Source organism: Echinops telfairi, unplaced genomic scaffold (assembly GCF_000313985.2).
Source record: "Echinops telfairi isolate 266 unplaced genomic scaffold, ASM31398v2 ScPeMD7_2573;HRSCAF=3158, whole genome shotgun sequence".
In the NCBI taxonomy this organism is placed as follows: Eukaryota; Metazoa; Chordata; class Mammalia; order Afrosoricida; family Tenrecidae; genus Echinops; species Echinops telfairi.
Genome location: NW_022106471.1, coordinates 2,572,932 through 2,590,356, shown reverse-complemented (window position 1 = coordinate 2,590,356; position 17,425 = coordinate 2,572,932). Strand labels below are relative to the sequence as shown.

Genomic DNA, 17,425 nt, shown 5'->3' with positions numbered 1-17,425 from the left:
GCGGATGAATGTGCGGCCTTGCGGATGAATGTGTGGCCTTGTGGATGAATGTGTGGCCTTGTGGATGAATGTGTGGCTTTGTGGATAGAAGAAAGCTGAATGTTCACAATAGAATTTTGCAAGAACAGTGACTTCTTCATTGCAGACATCTCTTTCTAACCTCACCGTCAGGGACTGTATGGTCCTTGATGGATGGAGTACACAGGCATCAAATTAAAGTTAGTATGAAAAAGCCTATCAGCAGCGAACAATAGGACAAGGGCCAACTGTGGAACAGACCATCGAGTGCTCACATATAAATTCAGGTGGAAGCTGCAGGAAACTAAAACAAGTCTATGAGAGCCAAAATACAACCTGGAGTCGATCCCACCTGAATTTAGAGGCCATGTCAAGAACAGATTTGATGCACTGAGCACTAATGACAGAGAGCTGGTGATTAATGGGATGACATCAACAGCACCACCCATGAAAAAAGTAAAAAGTCTTTTAAAAGACAGGAAAGGGAAAAAAAAGACCAATGTGGCTATCAGAAGAGACTTTGAAACTTGTTCTTAAACATAAAGTAGCTAAAGGTAATGAAAGAAATTATTAAGGGAAAGAGTTGAACAGAAATTTTCAAAAAGCAGCTGGAGAAGACAAATTAAGCATAATACTGAGATGTTGAAAGATTTGGAATTAGAAAATCGAACGGTAAGAACACACCCAGCATAACTTAAAGAACTGTAGGGAGAAAAATTCAAGTCTTGAGTTTTCTTATTGAAAGAGTCTGTGGTCAAAATAATGAATGATGCAGGAAGTATCCAAAAAATGGAAGGACTACACAGAGTCACTGTGTACAAAAAAGAATTGATCAGATGTCATCCTGTTCAAGAGGTAGACTATGGTGAAAAACCAGGGTACTAAAGGGAGAAGCCCAAAGTGCGCTGAAGGTATTCATGAAAAAGCAAGGATCCGGCAACTGACAGAATGCCAAATGAAATGTTTCAGCAAACTGGTGCCGCTCTGGGAACTCTCACTCATCTGTGCCCAGAAGATGTAAAGACAGCTGCCCGGTCAAGCAACTGGAAGAGATCTCCATGTGTGCCATTCCAAAGGAAGGGGACCCTAAGAAATGCAGAAATTATTGGATAATCTCACACGCAAGTAAAATTTTGCTGAAGATCGTTCAATCGCAGTGGCCGCAGTACATCCATGGGGAAGTGCCAGAACTTCAAGCGAGATTCAGAAGAGGGTGTGATACGAGGGACATCATGACTGACAGCAGGTGGATCACAGCTGAATGACGAGAACATCAGAACGGTAATCACTTGTGTTTTGCTCATTTTGAAAAGGCAATCAATTGTGTGTATCTTAGCAAGCTGTAGATACGCTGCAAAGAATGGGGGTTCCAGAACAGGTACTTGTGCTCGTGCAGAGCCTGTACACATACCTGTTCACACCCAAGGGCATACGACGTGGGTTAAAATCAGGACGGTGTGTGTCAGGGGTGTGTCTTTTCATCATGCTTGTCCAATCTGTGTGCTGAGCAAATATCAGAGAAGTGGGCTGTCTGAAGATGATGGTGAATCCGGATTGGACAAAGGCTCGTTAACAACCTGTGAGGCATAGATGGCACAGCCTTGCTCTCTGAAAGTGGACGGACTTGAAGCGCCCATGATGAAGATCCGCAACTGCGGCCTTCAGCGTGGACGACAGTTCAATGTAAAGAAAACCAAAGCCCTCAACACTGGACCCAGAGACAACATCACGATCACTGGAGAACAGATTAACGTTGTTAACGTTTTCATCTCGCTAGGATCCACCATCAACACTCACGGAAGCAGCAATTGAGACATCAAATAACGTATTGCAGTAGGTAACTCTGCTGCAGAAGACCCCGTTAAAGTGTTAAAGAGCAAACATGTCATAGTTCAAAGTGTGTCTGAGCCAAGCAAGGGTATTGTTCAGTTGCCTCATAGGCATGTGTGTTAGTCTGGGACCTTTAGAGAAACAAATCCACAGAAACTCATGTAAAAGAGAGAGTTTTATAGAAAGGTTAACTGCGCATCAAGAAAACATCCCAACCCAGCGCTGCCCAAGCCCACAAGTCCAATATTCACCCATTAACCCATAGGTCCAACACCAATCCAAAAGGTCCTCCTCCATCTCACAAAACACACACAATGACGCTTACTGCAAGAGGAAAGTCAAATAAGTGGATGTGTAAGCATCTCAGTGCTGGCAGGGGTCTCTACACGGCTGCTCCAGCACCCAGGACTGCATCGGGGTAGGTCCATGTGGCTTCTCCTCAGGGATGTCTTGCAGGAAGTCAGCCTTGCCAGCTGAAGCAGGGAACTGGCTAAGACAGCTGCACCCTGGTGCGACCATCACAAAGCAAGAGACCTGCGAACTCGAAAAGCGAGGCTCACCACGCCATTTATCCCTCTGCCCTTCAATTAACCCCACCTGTGTTTATCGGCCAGGTTGGCACAAGAGACTAACTCAGCCTGTGTACGCTGGACGTGGACCAAGGAAGACCAGAGTAGAATCGAGGCCTTTGAATTTGGGGTTGATGAAGCACACTGAAAGTACCGTAGACTGTCAGGAGAACAAGCAAACCCGTCTTAGAAGAAGTACAGCCAGACTGCTCCTGAGAAGCTAGGATGGTGAGCCTTCCTGTCAAGTATTTCGGACATGTGATGAGGAGAGGAGAGGACTTCCTGGTTGGTAAAGCAGAGGCTCGGGGAGAAAAGATGATTGACTCGGTGCGTACAACAGGGGCGCAAACGTAACAACAATTGTGAAGACGATGCAATCCTGGGCAGCGCTTCATTTTTGTACCACGGGTCTCTGTGAGTGGCCGCGAGGGAACCTAACAACAACACTCCAAGCTGATTTTATTCTTATTTCCTTTATCGATTAATGGGAACTCGTTAAATCAAAGAATCGCCCCGTCTAACCTTGCGTTTTGCTTATCGTGGCTTGTTAGTCCTGAATTTGATGTCAGGTAACCTTTGGGGTACTTTCTACCAGTGTTATTATGGGGGTGGGGGGAGACCGAGAGAGAGCATGTTCAAGGTTACCCTGCTGTTAAAAATGCAAGGACATGGATGAGAACCCATGCAGCATCACCTCAATGCCCACGCACTTCACCACTGTGCTACGGAGTTTCTCACGGTTTTACATGCTTTTAAAAATAAAAAGCAAATTCAAGCATACCGAGTTCACCACCAGAATCATCGTCGGGTTCTTCAAGAAAATAGTTCCCAGAAAGCAGGTGCTGCCTCCTCGTTTCATCTTCATCTTGTTTTGAAAAACGTCACCTTAAGAATCCCCCTGTCACCCCAGAGATGGTCTAAAAGGCAGCATCAACATTTCACGTCTGGGGTGAAGAGGTTAAATGCCTTGCTTGCTACCCCAGAAGCTGGAGTGAAGGCCAAGAGCGCTTGGCTCAAACTGCTGAGTGGAAACCAAGAGGCCACATCTCAATATCGCTCTCCGTCATCTTCTGGGTTTGATTGAGAGTGTGGTTTTGCCATTAATGTCCCAGGGAAAAATGACATACTTTGGACACATTGCTCGATTCCTGGAGCAGAATAATTATAGGCTGTCATTACCAAGTGAGGCCCTTCGAAGAGACTTTTCTAAATTTAAAAATAACAAGAGAGAGAGGGAGTCTGCAGCGATGGCATGCTTGAAAGAACGCAGATTCACCCCATTTTGAGGTCCTCTATTTAATGCTGAGAGGGCCTGAATAACAACAAGAGAGCAAAGTGTTTACTTGAGTCTCTTGTCCGGTTCCTTAAAAAAGAGATGCGATCCTGTGCCTGGAGTCCAGGGGATCGTTTTTCATACCCTGGACTTCTGTGTCCTTATCTATAAAATGAGTGCAATGAGAGTTCCTACCTTTGGAGCCCTTTGGTGCAGTGGGCTGTGCACTGAGCTGCGAACCGCCAGGTCCGTGGTTCGAACCCACCAGCTGCGCCACGGGCAAAAGATGAGACTGTCTATGCCCAGAAAGATCTACAGTTTCCGAAAGCCAGCAGGGCGTTCTTCCCAGTCCAATAGGATCACTGTGCATCTGAATCGCCGTGATGGTGGTGAGTTTTGAGGGAACAGAATTGCTGAGAGGAGTCACAATGACAGGCACGTGGCTAACGATTTAGTAAGCATGAACTACTCACTGAAACGCTGTCAGTTCAGATTCGCCCAAAGGCACCTCGCCCGGCAATTGATTTCTAAAAGACCCCAGTCCCTGAAACCCCTGTGGAGCAGAATAAGGACAGGTGAGCCAGATGGAACTGCTGCGACTGGGATGGCTTTGGGGTGTGTGTTTCTGGGTTGTTATTGGGATGGTAACCTACAGCTAACGGGTCACGCCGAGTCCTCCTGTCCAAAGCCCACCTCAAGCCTTGATAGCACATCCTACTTCTCAGGCCGCGATCCCTCAGAAACAGACTGCAGGTTGGGCTGCAGATGACAGGAAAAGGGGGTCGCATGAATGCCTTTTGGTTTCCATCATAGGTCCACATTCGGTTTACATGGAGCTGGAGTCTGCTCAGTGGGCCCCCGTAGCATTAGGAATGCGAACATTCCCAAAAGGTGGCACAGAGGCACAAAAGTGATATGTGCTGTTGGAAAAATGGCGCTGCTAACCTTGCTTGATGCAGGGCAGCCACAACCTGTCCGTCCGTCCATCTGCAAAGCACAGTGAAATAAGAGGGCTGCTTTTAGTTCAAAGAGTGAATGTCCAGCCCTCCTTGGCTCACATCCTTCTCTGAAGTTTTTTAACATATGGCCAGTGGACATTCCTCTACAGAAGGATGATAAATGGGGAACAAAATATTGCCTTGGCCGGAGTTCAGATAAGGCTGGTTATTTCCTAGCTAGACCGCTTCCAGACCAGAGTGTTCAAGTCAGTGTCCCTGGAGGCGGTTTGTCTAAAGGCCCCAGTGTGGAATCCCAGTGATGTCAAAAGACCCCGTTGGAGCGATGCAGGCAGATTTTCCAGAATGATGTATTCCAGTGCTTCTCAGTTTTCCATTTAGGATGCTCAGGACTCAGGGAACAACCTCTTGAAGGGAAGATGTTTCTTCAGCGTCTTTTTATCCTAAAAATGCGTGTTCAGTTTGACTCCACGGTGTAACAGTAGTGGACTTTATGTAAAAAATCACAAGTGAGTTCTTTCTCAGATTTTGAAGCACTAGTTTGCGAACCACAGATGGAGTAGAGAGCACCCAGACTTTGGACCAGAACCCCACTTAGGTTCTCCTCCTGATCCCACCATGGCGTGCACGTTGCTCTCTGAATCTGTTTTCCCATCTGCAAAACGGAGATAATAATATCTGCCACGTGGCCTTCGCTGATGAGGCTTTTGTGACTGGCCTGTGGAACGTGCCCAGCAGAAACTCGGGCACACGGAAAAGCCTTCTCTTCTTTACCTAGTGGCAAAGTGGCAAATTCAAATAGATTAACATTTGACGGGGCCCCATCCAGAAACATCCTTGTCAGCTCAGCCCTGTCAATCCTTTCCGTGAACCATCGCTTCTCCCACTTCCTTCCGGGGCTTCTTGTTCCCAGTCCTCCTCTGATTCCTCTCCCTCTGCCCTGGGCCAATGCTGCCCCTTCTGGCTCGAGTGGCTGACTACTCGAACACGAGGGTGAGTTCAGTTCCAGACCTGGAGGTGGCTCAGGGCCACCCATCACTATACACCCAATAAACTTGGTCTCTATTATAGTTTTGAGTTATTTTCCTCCCCCTCTCTAGGAGGCCTTCTAATATGATCCTTTGCAGAGTGATTGGTAGTGTGAGACAGGGATCCCTTAGTCCTTCTGGTCTCAAGAAGACGGAGACTAAGACGGTCCACTGGTCCACTGGTTTCTCTCTGTCTTTAGATTTTCATCCTTCTTCTTTTCTCTGGATGGGGCGAGATCAACATTTGCACCTTAGAGAGAAGTAAGGGCTTCTTAACAATATCTGTCTAGGAGATGACTTAGTAGGTCTTCTTGGTCTGTTGGGTGCCATCAAGTTGATTCCAGCTCATACCATCTTCTAGGACAAGCTGAATCAGCTGTATTCATATCAGACAAAAGAGACATCAAGATTCAAAAGCATTACTCGAGATAAAGAGGGATTGAAAAAAATCACAGGACAGAGAAAAATCACAAGGGAAATTAGAAAATATTTTGGACTGAATGACAATGAAAACACAACAGATCGACATGTATAGGATTCAGCTAATGTAATACTCAGAGGAAAATGTTTAGTTTTAAGTGCATTTCTTAGATAAGAAGAAAGGTTTATGCTTGATTAACTTCTACTTTAAGAAACTAAGAAGAAAATGTATTAAATCCAAATTAAGGAGTAAATGGTAAATGATAATATTGCACTAACTCAATAAAATTTGAAAACAGGCAAACAGAGAAAATAAGCAAAACTCAAAGTTGGTTACTTTAAAAATTAACAATATGGATACACTCTTAGCAGGAAAAAGAAGGGGAACTATACCACCATTATCAGGAACGGAAGATGAAGTATTATCACAGATACTATTACAGACCATTAATGACCCGCCGTTTGGAGACGACACAACCTGTGTCCTAAGAGCCAAGAGGATGTGAAGCACTTCTTGGGGAAAACAAAGCCTTCAGCCTTCACTATGGATCACACTTCAACATAAAGCAACATTTCTCACTAGTGGGTCATAAGTAACATCATGATAAACAGAGAAATATTGAAGTTATCAAGGGTCTCATTCTATTTCAATCCACAGACAATGCCCATGGAAGAAGTAGCTTAAAGCAAACAAACAACCCCCAATGTACTACATTGGGCAAATCTTCTACAAACAGCTTTGGAGTGTTAAAGAGAAAAATAAAAGTCACTTTGAGAGCTAAGTCTCTAAGGATTATAAGCCATGATATATATAATATATATAATTTGAGGAGAACACTTATTAATCTTACAAGGTACAAAGACACAGGCCCCTTATCTGGATGAGGGCGGCCACTAGCATGAGGTCATAATGGGGCCTGAGGATTCAGTCAGTCAGGACGCTAGTTAAATAAGGCCAGCATCAAAGGAAACGGTCACAAATACACGATTCGTGGCCGATCAAAACATCGCAGTAACAGATGGACAACAGAAGTGGTGATTGGGACATGCACATTATGTTGGACAAAAGAGCTTACAAGATTGGTCCAGGGCTGTTGGACCAAGGTAGTCCAAGAATGATTGACAGGGTATGACTCCTGATCATTCCACCTGCTGGACTGTCTTCGGGATGGTGATTTCCAACAAGCCATGATACTTTTAACCACTTTACATGCATGTGAAAGCTGGACTGTGAGTCGGGAAGACTGTGAAAGAATTGGTGTATTTTAAGGATGGTGTTGGCAAGGAATACTGCAAGTGATTTGCACTGCCAGAAGAATGACCAAGTCTGTCTTAGAAGTTCAGCTAGAATGCTCCTTGGATGCAAAACTAGTGAAATTTCATCTCATGTGCTTTGGACATGTTGTCAAGAGAGTCCCTGAAGGAGGACATCATGCTTGGTGAAATAGAAGATCGAAGGAAAAGAGGAAGACTCCCAGTGAGATCAATAGATACAGTGGCTGCAGCAGTGGTTGTAGGACGACCTAAGATTGTGCCATGTGTTTTTTGTTGTTGTATTTTTGTTGTTGTTGTTGTTGTTATAGATAGGGTGCTATGAGTTAGAACTGACCCAATGGCTCCAATCAACCACAATATAATTCCAGGACTCCAAAAGTTGGCAGTTATATAACCTATTGTCAACTTGAGAATATTAAGGGCAAAGGGGTGGAATCTAGCCTGTCAATCAGGTCGCAGCTTGATGACCTCATTTGGAGGTGCGAAGGAAATAAATAGCTCACCGGAGATGAGACACACTCACTCCCTTTGAGATGTTACTGATGACAAGCCTGATGGAGCTACGCTGATGCAGCCAGAGCCCTGGAGCTTGAGTAGCCACATGGAGACCCATACCAGTGCTGAGATTCTTTGACCACCACTAGATCCACAATACTTTTTCCACCCACTGGCTTGTGATCTTCCTGTACTCGGCATCATTGCTTGCGTGAGTCTAAGGAGGAATTTATGAACAAGTATCAACATATGGGCTAACATTGGACTTTTGGACTTGATCTCGACTGGGCTGGAATGTTTTCTTAATGTACAATTGCTCTTTGATATACAGTTCTGTCTTACACCCATCTGAGTATCCATGAACTTGTTTCTCTAGTCAACCCAGACTAACACAAAAAAAGTAACAGCAAAACGCCTTTCGTTAATATGTGTTCTTCTGTTCTGGCCACTCCATTGTTCACTGTTCTCAACATCTGGACATTTTTTGTGGGGTGCTGCATTCATAGCAATAAATAGTGTTTACTATATGAGTTGAGACTCTGATGCCAACAACTGCAAGGCATTTGAGAAGTGTCCAACCCCACAGACGGTCTTTTACCAGGAGGCAAGGAAGGCACTCTCAAATGCAGAGCTGAGGTCGGGTTATTTTCGGATGGTGGTGGAGGGTGTTTTCAGAGTGAAAATATGGGAGACGTTGCATAACACCAAAGAGGAGGTTGCAGCAGAACGATACATGGGAGAAAGTCTTGTTGGAGTGCTTCTTGACATGCTCGTGTGTGTTCATAAGCGGTTTTCAGCAGCAGCTCTTATCCAAATGGGGAGACACAGCAGGTCAGAAAGCAGTCTTCAGTGAAGTGTAGAAAAAGGCCCCGGGCAGAGAAAATCCAAACAAAATGTTCTTAGCTCAGAATTTGCTGCTGCTGAGCCTGGACATCTCCAGTAGCATTATTGATGGCGGGCTGCGGGGGATGGGGGATGGGGGAGTGGGGGGGCTGCTTTTTAACCAGACCTCTCTGGTATTGGATACCTCATGCTTCCAATGTTCTTCAAGCCAAAACATTTATGTCTAACTCTCAAGAGCTACAAGTAGCAGGCATTTTTAGTAGTGGCAAGCCTTTGGAGAAACAGAGAAATGGGCTGGAATCCCAGATCGGTGTGGGAGTAGGAGATGGATAATTTGGAACACGTTCCTTCCTTTCCGTAAAGATGGAGGTTGTATCCTTTAATTCTTACAACATCCTGGGTTAAATATTATCATCCTCCTTTTGTGCATGATGAGTGATGGTTGCTTTGATGCTTCCAGTCTGGTAGACTTTGACATCCTGGCAGAAGCTAACTAGAAACTGTGAGTCTGGAAAATCCTAAAAATAAATGACTCCTGTCATAGCAGACACCCCTACCCTACCAACCAGCACAGTGCTGGATGCATGGATGCATCATCGAATTAATATTTATAAGGTGGATGGATGGATGGATGGATGGATGGATGGATGGATGGATGGATGGATCAGTGTTCTCAAACTGGAGCTGTTCCTTCCACAAGCATTAGCTCTACCCCCATCGCTAAGTGATGTGGGTGTCACAAAAGGAACAACAGGCATGTTACCCTGAAATCCCTTAGCTTCGAAGTTGGAATACTTGGCAGTCATGGGAAACCACCAAGGGAAACAGGAGGATTGTTTAATAGCAACCTCTCTTCTTAGGATGCCTAGCTTCTCTCATTTCCCAAGAAGATAGTATTTCATGTAGTAATAACAAAGTCCTCAGAGGGTTCTTATCAACCCCTTAAGAGACCTTTCTCCCAGTTTTCTTCAATCACTAAGAGAGCTTAAAGAATTGAGCTTTATTAATAGTGCTATTGTCCCAGGAATAAAACAGACCTACATGAAACCATGAGTTTTCTTAGCTTAGATGTGCTCGGTGCATGAAGAAAAAACATGGAATAGAGAGCTGAGGTCATAAAGTGATTTGACATTTTAAGAAATAAGGGTGGTATATTGGGGTCAGGGTGTGATGCTCACACCCTGGAGCTAATGGCTCATATCTTGCTGGACACAAGGCAGCAAGGATAAGGACATTTTCCCAAACAGGCTTTGCTTATTCTGGTACCAAGAAACCAGAGAGCTCAAGAAAATACTTGTAAAGAAAAGGAAATAGGCATAGCAAAAACACTGCAGTTCCCAGACTGTATCTGGCAGAGAAAAAATAAAATACAGCGAAGCCAAAGAACTTTTTCACACCCCCAATATGCCTTTTTTAAAAACCCTGTCCCTTAAGCTTTCAACTTAACACACGATTCCAAGTTTAACATTACAAAAGCACCCCAGTCTTCACAGCCTAAGACCACACTCATTTGTAATGTCCAGTCTCTTCGCAAGGAGCCCCCGTGTGATCGTGGGTTATGGGGGGCTGCTAACCACCAGGTCAACCATTTGAACCAACGAGTTCCTCTGAGGGAGGGAGAAGAGGCTTTCTGCCCCCGTCCAGATTTCCAGCCTTGGAAACCCACCGGGGTGGTTCTACTCTGTCCTGTAGGGTCGCTGTGAGTCGGAATCGGCTTGAAAGCAGTACATTTGGTTTGGGGTTTTGAGTTTAATCCCTTTGTACCTAAGAGAATGGTGCCCTCACCCGGCTATTCTCATAGATGCCACAGTGTCACCTCTGTGTGCTCAGAAACAGACCCTTGGTTTTCCCATTCCAGCCTCACCCTCCCCTTTCATCCGCTCTTTTATCCCAGCTCTACCCTCACCTGCCAGCCTCACCCTCACACTCACCTGCCAGCCTCACCCTCTTATTTCAACCTCGCTCTCATGGCACTCTGCTTGGCTTCTGTGGCTCTGATCGTGAGCCTGCTGAACTAAGCTGCCCTCTGTTAAGGAGACACACACACACACACACACACACACACACACACCATGACCCTGCCTGGCCTTGGTGGGAGACCCTGCTCTCATCTCCATTCCTTCCGCTGATGCCTGAGGTCTATGCAACAGCAGAGCTGAAACGCAACTGCGCTCTTTAAGGGGGTGAACTGAACTATCAGGCGTCTTTGGGTAATGCTAACTGACAGGCTAGAAGAGTGAACCCCCCAGCAGTACTGCGGAAGAAAGGCCTGAAGACGGATCTGTTCCCATCAAGAAGAGCCAAGAGAGACCTGGGGAACCGTTCTAACCTGTAGCACCGAGGTTGCCAGGAGTCAGAATAGGCTTGATAGCAACACGTTGACTGGAAGGTTAGGAGGCTCTGGGTGGTTCCAACCAATAAGTGCTTGGTTGACAGTTCAAGTCTCCCAAACAAGGGACTTTGGGGAAAGAGAGCCTGGTGATCTGCGCCTGAAAAAAGCAGTCACTGAAAACCCTTTCGGACGCAGTCCTACCTGGACACACGTAAGGCTGCCAACAGTTGAAACAGACTCAATAGCAGCTGTTTGGGGCATTTTGATGGAAATATCAGGATGATGTAAAGTACAACACCTGGGTGCAGACCTGCACAGGGATTAATTACCAGTCAGAGATTGCTTGGTCTCCTTGCACAGAGCCAAGAGCAGCTCCTCTGACACAGCTGGAAAGGCATGCTGATCCAGGGAGAGGGAGAGGGAGAGGGAGGGAGGGAGGGAGAGAGAGAGAGAGAGATTTATTTGTCCTCAGTACATCGTAAGATCCACTCAAGTTTTCATTTCAAGATTGGCCTCTTCCAGGAAGATTGACATTAAGAATATCCATTCTTCCCCCTCACCTCTGGAGCAAAGATTTGCCAGATGTTTGTTATGCTCCAGGCACTGTAGTAGACACTAAGGATACAGTGGGGGAACAAAACAGACATGGTCCCCGATCTCATAGAGTTTAAAGTCTACAACAGGAAGAAAAAAAACACCCTACAAAATTATAAGTTAATAGAGATCGTAACTACATTAATGGTTTCATGGGGGTGTCGTGGGAGAGGTTGGGGGCAAATGGGGAGCTAATAACCAGGAGTACAAGAAAGAAGAAAAGGTTCTAAAATTGGTGTGGTAAGGATTGTCCAACTCTTCTTGATCTGAGTGAACTATTGAACTGTGGAGAGAGTGGTGTAAGAGGAGGCTAGACAAGGAGACAGGAGCCAGTCCGGGTAGATCCCGGAAGGCCATGACAAAGACCGTGGACTGCTCTTGAAGAGTATTGAGCAGAAGGACCAATGGCATGCTTTGATATACAGTGTTTGAAGAGTCCTCCAGACGTCATGTACAATGAATGGAAGATGGAGCAAGAGGGCAGTTGAAGGACAACTGGAGATGGCCAGTGGTCTAAGCAAGAAATGCTGATGGCTTGGACTGTGCTACTAGAGGGGAAGCAACTTCAAAATAGATGTGGAGTAGAATCAATGCAACTGGATTACAGATTACATGCACATACTAGGGGAAGAGAAGACTAACAGAAAAAGTCCAGAAAAGTTACAAGTTTTTATTTGGCGAGTAGGGCACTGACAAGATGGTCAAGCAATAGTCAGTCCATTTCCAAAGGTCCTAGCTATTCGGTCTTAAAGAGTCCATGTGAGAAGAATGGCCAACTTAGGCCAACCCCTCCTCATAGACCCCTATCTCTTTAAAGCCCCCAACAGTCTGACAATCCAGTGAATGACGTCACGCCCCTGACACACATAATAAGTCCTTCCCGCTAAGTATTCCTGGGAAAACAGCCGATAGAGGGAATATTGTGAAGAATTTATCACAGTGATTGTACCCCTAGGTACGAATCCTACCTCTGCCACTGACGGACTTGGGTTCCTTACTTGCTCTGTGACTCAGTTTCCTTATCTGTGAGATGGCAGTGAACAATAGTATCTACCTCCAAGTGCTGTCAGAAGGCTTACGTGGATGACAGGTGACATGTTTAGATGCTGTGGCACACAGTAGAGACTCAGACCCCTTCCATCTGTCGTGTCAGTTCCCAGCTCATAGCAAGTCTATAAAGGGTTTCTGAGGCTGTCAATCTTTATAGGAGCCGATAGCCTCCGTTTTCTTCAGCAGAGTGGGCTGTGGGTTTGAACTACCAACCTTGTGGTTGGCGGCCAACAGCACTCCTGGGGCTCCTTTTGGTGAGGAGATACCCTTCGTCTTCATGAACTCAAATGGTGTCGGAAGCTTCTCACGTCTCCAGCACCGTTTAGGATGCTGGTTAGCAGAGTATGAAGTCCTTTCAGTCAGACAGAATGGACTTCAAGTTTCTGCTCTCTTGCAGAACCTCTTTGAGCCCACATGTCTCCCTTGTAACTAGAGGGATCATAAAACCTTGAGTGGATCTTGTGAGACTAAGGCGGAACCCATTGATCAATACTTTGTACAGGTGGATGTTCAACCAATGTTGGCTCTCTCTCTAATTTAAATAGAGCACACTTAACCCTCGAATCCTCAGGAGAATCCAATGGAGAAAGGTAATCTCCGACCATTTCATGAACCTTTAGCCTATGAATAAATGTACATGTTTTAGGACTTATACTTTCTTGCCCTATTCAGCACAGCATGATGCTATCTGAGAACTGGGTTAAGGCTGTCAAATGCCAACCCAAAGGTTGGCGGTTTGAGTCTACCCATCAGTGCCTGGGAAGAAAAGCCTGGGCATGCCCTTCTGAAGAGTCAGACGTTGAAAATTCTAGGGGCCACAATTCTACTCTGCCACACAGGGGTCACCACGAGTCAGAATCCAGGGCAACGGTTGACCCGTTTATGGAGCTATTTAAAAAACAGGTACACAGCTATGGCGTCTTACATCCCAGAGAGAGATGGCCCGAGGAGAGTCTATTGGGTCTCCCAAACCATCTGTATTTCCCACTGCAAAGCCTGCCCTTTGCTCAATGCCAGGCCCACTTCCTCTCTCTGTTCCCACCACCTGGAACAATCGGAGTAAGAAAACATGGGCAGGAGCCCAGAGAAAGCACTCTGGATGATCCTGGAAAGCCTAGATGCCTTAGGCTTTTATTTTCCAAGCTGGCTGCACCGCTTCCTTTGGCCGAGTCCTGGGGGTGGCAGTTTGCTCTGGACACCTTCCTTCTGTCCACAGTCTTTCCAGTGGCCTTCCCAGGTTCCGGGAACTCACCTCTCCCTGACTTAACTGAGTCATTTGCATTTTGATATACATATGTCTAAGTTGCTCTGGCCATTCCCATCTCCCCAGGAGCAGTGGCATTTGAAGACTCCCATCCAATGTAAAGGGAAAAGCTTGTTCCTGCTAAGGGAATTAAAACCTCCACAGTGTCCTCCCCCTCGATCCTTGAACTCTCTGTGTTAATTGTAGTCTGTGATGTGTTTGGGCCCTGAAAGGATAATGCGATACCACAGCTTGACTCTGGTAGACTTTTGGAGGACGAGCAAAGCAATATAGCAACATCTACGAAGAGAAGAAAAAGACTGGTGGCTAGGTGTGGACCCGCAGCAAAATAAAAAATGACTGAATAAACCTAATGGGGTCTATACCCTGAGATGCTCTTCAAACTCTGGAAGCAAAACTAGCCTCCGATGCCACCTTGTAGCTAAAAATTATAAATTGGTTCAAAACATAATGAATACCAACTGCAAGTACTGTGCTCCTACAAAAAAAAAAATATCACCTCCTGTGGTTGGTGCCATTCAGCCTGGTCCAACTCACACCAGAGCAAGACACTGCCCCGTCCTGTGCCCCCACCCCACCCCACCCCCACCCCCACCTCACAAGTGTTCCTGTGCTGGAGCCCACTGGTGCAGCCACCATGTCGCCCAGCTTGTGGAGGGCCTTCCTCTTGTTGGCTGTCCCTCCCCTTTCCCAAGCTTGAAGTCCTTCTCCAGGGACTGGTCTCTCCTGGCAACATGACGGAGTCTCGTTATCCTCGCCCTTAAGGAGCATTCTGGCTGTACTTCTTCCAAGACAGTTCGGTTAGTACTTTTGCCATCCATGGTACTTTTCCATAGGCTTCACCAGCACCGTCATTCAGCCGCACCCATGCCTCTTCACTGGTCCGCGTTTATCATCCAACTTCCACATGCCTGTGCGGGGACTGAACATACGGTACCTTGGGATGGGCACACGTATCCTCAAAGTAACATCTCTGCTTTGCAACACTTTAAAAATCACCTGGATGAGATCAAACGGTCAATACTAACTTTAAAATAAAGACGAGACGATAAGGATACAGCGTCTGGTGGGCCTTGGGTCTGTGACCCAATGTCGTGTGTTGAGAATGACACTTTCTCTCACAGTGTGGAGCACTGGGAGCTCCTGAGTGCACACGCTCAGCTGCTCCTGGGAAGATCGGGGCCTCCTCTGTACCCTTGGCCTCTCTCCTTTACTTTGAAAGTTCAACAAACTGACAGACAAGCGGTGGCCAGAGAAACAAGGTCCACAGACAGGGAACAGGCAGCCAGACATGATGAGAATGTTCACACGGGACGGAGCCTGTCACCCGTGTCACAGGACAGCTTGGGGAGAAAGTGCTGAGTGGGAACCTGGACTGCCGTGTAAGCCTCCACCCAAGCATAGTCAAAGATGATTATTTTTTAATTAAGAAAGACTAATGGCACTTCTTTGCATTCCAGAGAACAGATCCGCCAAGGCCTAGAGGAACTCCAGAAAGTCCTGCCCGGAGGGGACACGTACATGCATGAAGGATTTGAAAGGGTAATTTTAAAACAGCTCTAAAACTCCCAATAGAAAATGTGATATTAGAACCTTAGCGCAGGGCAAGCTGATGAGATTAAGGGGGCCATGTATTAAGGAGGTTGAATAACACCCAATACAACAGAGCAAAAAATAAATGTGTTCTTTGTAATCGTCTACACTAATCATTCGATCCCAAAGACCTGAAGAATGGAATTTCCTGCTTCCGTTCCTGACTCTGAGAAGGGTCTGTTGACTCATGCTTGGTTGGCATTCCTAAATGACACTGCCTGAAGCCTCCTGTACTCCCTACATGGCATTTGCCTGGATGGTGGCTTCAAGAGTGGAGGGACAATTTTAGGGATTTCGACCTTAAGAAAATAAATTTGAGGGCACAAGAAGTCACTGATCCATTTGCCTAAATATATTCGCTAAATGTGAGGACAAGACAGATGGCCTCCGTTGGTATTTGAGTGAAGCCTGGGGGGGTGGCATAAAGAATCCACCCGAGTCCTAGTTGCACGTCTAACACCAGCTCCCACTGTCCACTGTGGTCTCTGGAATGGCCCACACTGGCCATCCTCTCATGCCTCGCTACTTTCTCTTTCAGGCCAGTGAGCAGATTCACTATGAAAACAATCAAGGTAAGACCATATGGAGACATGGCAGCACCAACTTTGTAACTGTTTTCTGTGTTTGCTTCTGAAAAAAATGCCTCCGTAGCCTCATGTTTTCAAAGACACATAGGATGTCATCTGTAATCCTTGCCCGTGCATCACATCACAAAGAGAAAATGTGTAGAAGACGATGGGTACCAAGAAAAATTATATGAAAGTAGTTTAGAGCTCTTTATGGCCAGTCTGGAATTCCCACGGACAGCCCATTCATGTTGAATTTAAAAACATTGTCAATACTTGAATGGTCTATTGAAGTCTTGGATTTTGTGTCAAGTTTAATTTTCTTGTCCTCTGAGCTCTAAGCCTCTTTATTACTGTCAGTGGCTACAATGTCTTAAGATAACAATTTGATTTAAACTTTCATTCAAGTGAAAAAAAGTGAAATATACTAGTAGTATGTTCAACACATTGAAATATTAGTATTTATTATTATAATAGGACTGCTATTACTATAGTATCTTTTATAGATCGCATTTCTTTATCTGAGGCAAATCATTTAAAAGAATCAATGCTACCGTAGGGAATTATCTTTCAAGCTTGTAAAAGATGTCAACTTCCTCTTTTTAAAAGGGAATAAAGTGAACAACCTCACTACCAGCACCAGTGCTTGTCAATGTTAAACATAGCAAAATGAATAGAAGTGTGAAAAAAAAAATCACTCAAAGAATTCTCATAGGTTTTGCCAGCTGCCAGCTAACCACCAGAAGTTAGAAGTTCAGAAGTTCAAACCCAGCAGCCATTCTGGAGGAGAAAGATGAGACTGTCTACTCCTGTAGAGACTACAAGTCTCAGAAACCAAAGAGGGCAGTTCGATCCTGCCCTACAGGGTCACCAGGAGCTGGAACTGACTCCGTTTTGAGACAGTACTTTCAAGAATTCCTGATGCTTCGGTGGTGAGGAATTTGTCTACTAGCATAAAGGCTGATGGCTCACCGCCTCCCCCCCACCCCCCAGCCATTCCCGGAAAGAACGATGTGGCAGTCTTGGCCCCTGAAGGTCACAGCCGTCACCACTCAGTGGGGCAGTTCTGCTCCATCCCAAAGGGCTGCTACAAGTTGGACTCGACCCCACAGCAGCAGTTTTGTTGTCTAATCGATCACGATGCCCATTACTCTTTGCTAAGATCTCTTCAAAGGGCAGTGGTGTGTGGCCACCTATAGCATGTGAGAAGGGCCAGGCGCCATCCCATGTATCAGAGTTTGCTCTAATGACATGGACTGCTATTAGTACTCCCAGCTAAGGGAGCCAACAGTTAAGTACCTCTGGAAGCAGTCTTCCTC

General features: G+C 45.8%; 1 protein-coding gene across 1 annotated transcript in view; it reads left to right on the top strand.

Annotated features, from left to right (window-relative positions):
• Positions 1–17,425, top strand: part of ANTXR1 (ANTXR cell adhesion molecule 1) — a 258,401-nt gene that overhangs the window by 50,143 nt on the left and 190,833 nt on the right. Inside the window, exons 4-5 of the mRNA XM_045294087.1 lie at positions 15,408–15,489; positions 16,079–16,147. Of these exons, the coding sequence (XP_045150022.1) occupies positions 15,408–15,489; positions 16,079–16,147 (151 nt within the window). The remainder of the gene's footprint in view (positions 1–15,407; positions 15,490–16,078; positions 16,148–17,425) is intronic.